General features: G+C 55.7%; 1 protein-coding gene across 1 annotated transcript; it reads right to left on the reverse strand.

Annotated features, from left to right (window-relative positions):
• Window positions 1-1,435: 1,435 nt before the first annotated feature.
• On the reverse strand, window positions 1,436-4,104 carry LOC120667193 (putative receptor protein kinase ZmPK1). The gene has a single exon (XM_039947257.1). The coding sequence runs from the start codon at window positions 4,102-4,104 to the stop codon at window positions 1,657-1,659; it is 2,448 nt and encodes an 815-aa protein (XP_039803191.1). The 3' UTR covers window positions 1,436-1,656.
• Window positions 4,105-4,479: the final 375 nt, after the last annotated feature.

Genomic DNA, 4,479 nt, shown 5'->3' on the forward strand with positions numbered 1-4,479 from the left:
GCTCTTGGCGACCGTGGCGAGCGGTCTCCGCCGGAGCGGGCCACGGAGTGGACTTGAGTCGACCGTGGCGAGCGGTCTCCGCCGGAGCGGGCCACCGGAGTGGACTTGAGTCGACCGCGGCGAGCGGTCTCCGCCGGAGCGGGCCACCGGAGTGGACTTGAGTCGACCGTGGCGAGCGGTCTCCGCCGGAGCGGGCCGCCGGAGTGGACTTGAGTCGTTGCTGACAAACCGATGAAATATGTCACCGGACCTCACAGTAAGGTGCAAGGAACCAAGCCTTATACTAGAAGGGAGCCCGGGACCTCTAAAGACAGCAGTCTCGGATAGTAGAATACTTGTAATAGGGTAGTGAAGTATGTAAACTTAGGGTACATTACTGGCGGGCAATGGCGGGTGCTGCTCCGGCCTGCAGTCGCGGGCCGCGGATCTCGCCGACCTCGAGATGGCCACCATGCGCGGAGGCGTCGGGGGCCTCTTCCGCTCTAGCCCGCCCTACGGGCGCTTGCAAGCCACGGCCGCAGGTGCGTCTCGGGTGGCGGAGCAGGGGGAGCGGCGGCTCGCCGCGCGCAGGTAAATTTTTTTTTTGCAAAAAAATTTTCACTAATTTTTTCTGAATTTTTTCTTTTGATTTTGGATGAATTTTTTTATCCGAGCTTTTTTCTTTTCGTTTGAATGCAAAAAAAAATTATCAAAGTTTTTTCGTTTTCAATGTAAAAGTTTTCTCCTCAATTTTATTTTGTTCCTTGAAATTTTTTCTTCCCAATTTTTCTCGTCAAATTTTTTTCCTTCCTCAATTTTTCCCTTTGAAAATTTTCTTAGAAAATTTTTTATCACAAAACGGCAAAAAAGTTACTAAAAATAAAAAAACTGTCAGGAAATCGACCGTACGGGTCAAAAGTTACGGTCGCCCGCAAACTAGCCAGACCCGCGTTTGGCGGGACTTCTGGTGCGCCGCTGCGCGTGTGGAGCCGGAGCCGCTAGCGGAGAGCTGGTTTTAGCAGCTCCCGCATGCAAGGCAAAAATGGCTCCGGCTCCTCTGCCACGGCAGCTGAAGCCACCCCGGCCGTTTGGTGGATCCGGAGCCGGAGCCGAAGCTCCACCTCACACGCCATCCCACGTTCACACCACTTGCCGACAACAACGCAGAGCTCTGTGATAGTATAAAACTTGAATTTTACTCTTAGTCAACTCTTCTAGGTGCTGATCTTTAGCGCTGACTTTGTGAACAAATGGTCTTGGGGTAATCAGAATAAGGTGCCCCTCGAGGTCTCTGCGCTCTCTTACAGCTAGTTGCTTTTGAGCAACCCGAGTAACCGAGTATGATTTCTTTGGTTGCGACTTGCAAGTGGCAATTTTGTTTAAGCATTGACTCGTGAGTCACGAGTTCTGTGAGAATAATCTTTTGCCTTTAGCCGTAAACGGCAAGTAGTTGTGATTATTACAATGCCAAAGAAAAAAGAGGGAAAGCCTTGGCGAATAGCAATAGAAGCATTCATAACAAACCCTGTAGTTCAACACAATGCAATGTTAGCCCTCTAGAGAAAATTAGCAACCTAAAATAATTACAGTATATAAGCTAACCGACGTCAGAGTACTGTATTGACGATAAAGATTTCAGTTCAACGAACACATGGACCGACAGCAAAAACAAGACTGTCACCTTGCTTCATCTCCAACTGACATGAGTGCCTGCAAAACAGTGCTCATGTTGGGGCGCTTGCCTCTATCTTCCTCCAGGCATGAAATGGCGATCCTAAGCATCGCCTTGGCTTGCACATGATCAAATTCACCCTTCAGTCGATGGTCGATGAGATCCTTCACCCATCTTTCCTGCTCGCCGTTTTCCATCTTCTCATGGATTGCCTTAGCAACCATCCTAGTATCCATGTCAGCAAACTTAACCCCATGGACCACCCATTCTGAAATCCTAACCCCTTTCACCAGCTCAAGTAGCACCACTCCATAGCTATACACATCAACCTTTTCTGTGATCGGCAAGCTAGATGACACCCACTCTGGGGCCATGTACCCTCTGGTTCCCCTAATCCGGGACAGATCCGCATCGGAACCGTCTCGGTTCAGCAGTTTCGCCAACCCGAAATCGGTTATCTTAGGCCCCAAATCCTTGTCCAGAAGTATGTTCTCAGGCTTCATGTCACAGTGGATGATCCATTCCAAGCACTCACTATGAAGGTATGCTAGTCCTTTTGCGACGCCTAAAGCGATCTGAAAACGTTGATTCCAATCAAGAACAGTGTCCGATGCCTTCTCCATGTCAAACAGCATCTCTGCAAGTGACCCATTTTCAATGTGTTCAGAGACCAGAATCCTGTGTTTTCCCTCAGAGCAGCACCCCCACATCCTGACCAAGTTCATGTGGTAGATCCTTCCTATCACACTCAGCTCGGACTGGAACTCTTGCTCACTCTGGCTCACGTTCTTGAGCACCTTGACGGCCACTACCCTGTCGTCCTCCAGGATCCCCTTGTAAACGACGCCGGAGCCGCCGCTGCCGATGACGTCGGTGAAGTTGCCGGTGGCTCTCTTGATCTCCGAGTAGGTGTACCTCTGGAAGTTGCTGGTGATCAGCTTGTAGCCTTCCTCAACTGCCCACACCCTTGATGGCCTGAAGAGACCCTTGCTAGAGAAGAGCCAGCAGCCGAACCCGATGATGACCACCTCGACGACGAGTATCGCCGAGAGGAATCCGTACAAGTACGGCCACAGTGGCTTCCCCACATCTGTCGCGCCATTATCGGGGGAGACATGAAGGAGGACCTCTGCACCACCATTGCCGATGTCACACCGGGGGATGTCTTCATCGATGGCAAGGGCGCCACCGTGCTCCCGCCATTGATGCACTTGGAACTCCGGCATGTCAAAGTCGGCTGGAACCTTGATGTACACGGTCCCCGGCAAACCCGGGAACGTCCTGCCGTTGAAGAGGACGCTCTTGAGGTAGCACTCCATGTTCTGCTTGTGCTGGAACGCCATGCACGCGCAGGTGCCCAGGCACCTCTGCGCGCACGTGTCGAACGGAATGATCTCGCCGTCGTTGAGGTCGTAGCCCCAGAAGTCGGTGTGCGGCAGCGCCACCAGCTTCGTCGGCCGCGAACAGTCGTGCCGGAACACCGGCCGGCATCCCATGGTCCAGTCGCCGGGGTCGGCGCGCTCGTGCCCCGGCGCGCAGACGCACGCCGGCGCGGGCGCGTAGAGGCACACCGCGTTGGCGCCGCAGACGCCGTGGATGATGCAGCGGTTGCCGAACGCCATCCACGCCACCGTCCACGCCCCCGTCGCCGCGTCAAGGCTGTACAGCCTGAGGTCGCCGTCGGCGTCCAGCGTCAGGGGCCTCCTGACGCCGGCGCCGAGGTCGTCGGCGACGAAGCCGGCGTCGTCGCTGGAGAGGAACTGGCCGAGCGCGTCGAGCGCGGCCTCGCGGGTGAAGTTGTAGATCTTGCGCTTGTTGGCGACGTAGTTGTTGTAGGGGTTGGGCCAGTAGATGCTGGAGAAGTTGTGGTTGTCGTAGAAGAGGGAGAGCATGGCGTAGTCGCTGAAGCCCAGGCTGTAGTAGCCGGCGGCGAGCAGCCTGCCCCTGCCGCCGCGCGACACCAGGTGCCTCGCCGCCGTGAAGCGCTGCGCCGGGAGCAGCGTGTCCGTGGGGCTGTCGAAGCTCTGCCACAGCGTGTTGCCGCCGGCGTCCTCGAGCACCAGGTTGCCCGTGTCGTGGAGCCGGGCGCGCGCCGCCGTCTGGGCGGTGGTGGAGTTCCACACCACGGCGCCGTCGTAGTCCGTGAGGACGAGCGCGCCGCCGCGGCGGTCAAGGGCGAGGCGGGCGCCCCTGCTGTGCACGGGGCGCGCGGGCGCGGCGGTCCAGACCACGGTGCGGCCGGCGGCGCGCGCGAACCAGACGGAGACGGTGGGGGACACGTTGTAGAACCCGCAGGCGAACGTGCCGTCGGGGGACACCAGGAAGTCAGTGGCATGGTCCTCAACGGCGATGGCGGCGCCCCGAGTGAGGCTGCCGCGAGCCGCTCCGGCGGGTGGCGATGCGTGAAGCAAGCCGACAGTGATCAGCAGCAGTGTGGGGGCGAAGGAGCTCATGGCTCATTAATTGGGGCGTTGATTTGGACTGGATGGTACTTGCAGTTGCAGGTGATCTTGCTGATTGCTGAATCGATGTCATGTGGATGTGCCCGTGCTGCCGCCCATGTCGCTTGGGTTGTTTTAAGTGCGAGTAGTCTGTCGAGTGTTGGCCCTATAGAGTATTGTCTGCTTCTTAGTGCTAGATTAGTGTCTAATGTGTTCCATGAGTTCTGCGGGTTGTAAACAAATTTTTATTTTCTTCTTGATACAATGATGCGCAGGTCTCCTGCGTATTCGAGAAAAAAAAATTTGATGTCATGTGGTAGCTTGCTTATCTGAAGAAGTTCAAGTCAATGGTTTACGTTGCTGCGCGCCACGCTGACTAGAAGCAAA

This window comes from Panicum virgatum, chromosome 3N, assembly GCF_016808335.1.
Source record: "Panicum virgatum strain AP13 chromosome 3N, P.virgatum_v5, whole genome shotgun sequence".
Taxonomy (NCBI): domain Eukaryota; kingdom Viridiplantae; phylum Streptophyta; class Magnoliopsida; order Poales; family Poaceae; genus Panicum; species Panicum virgatum.

What these genes read in the sequence shown, in the direction of transcription:
- LOC120667193 (XM_039947257.1), bottom strand. Translation starts at nt 4,104, where the DNA reads ATGAGCTCCTTCGCCCCCACACTGCTGCTGATCACTGTCGGCTTGCTT.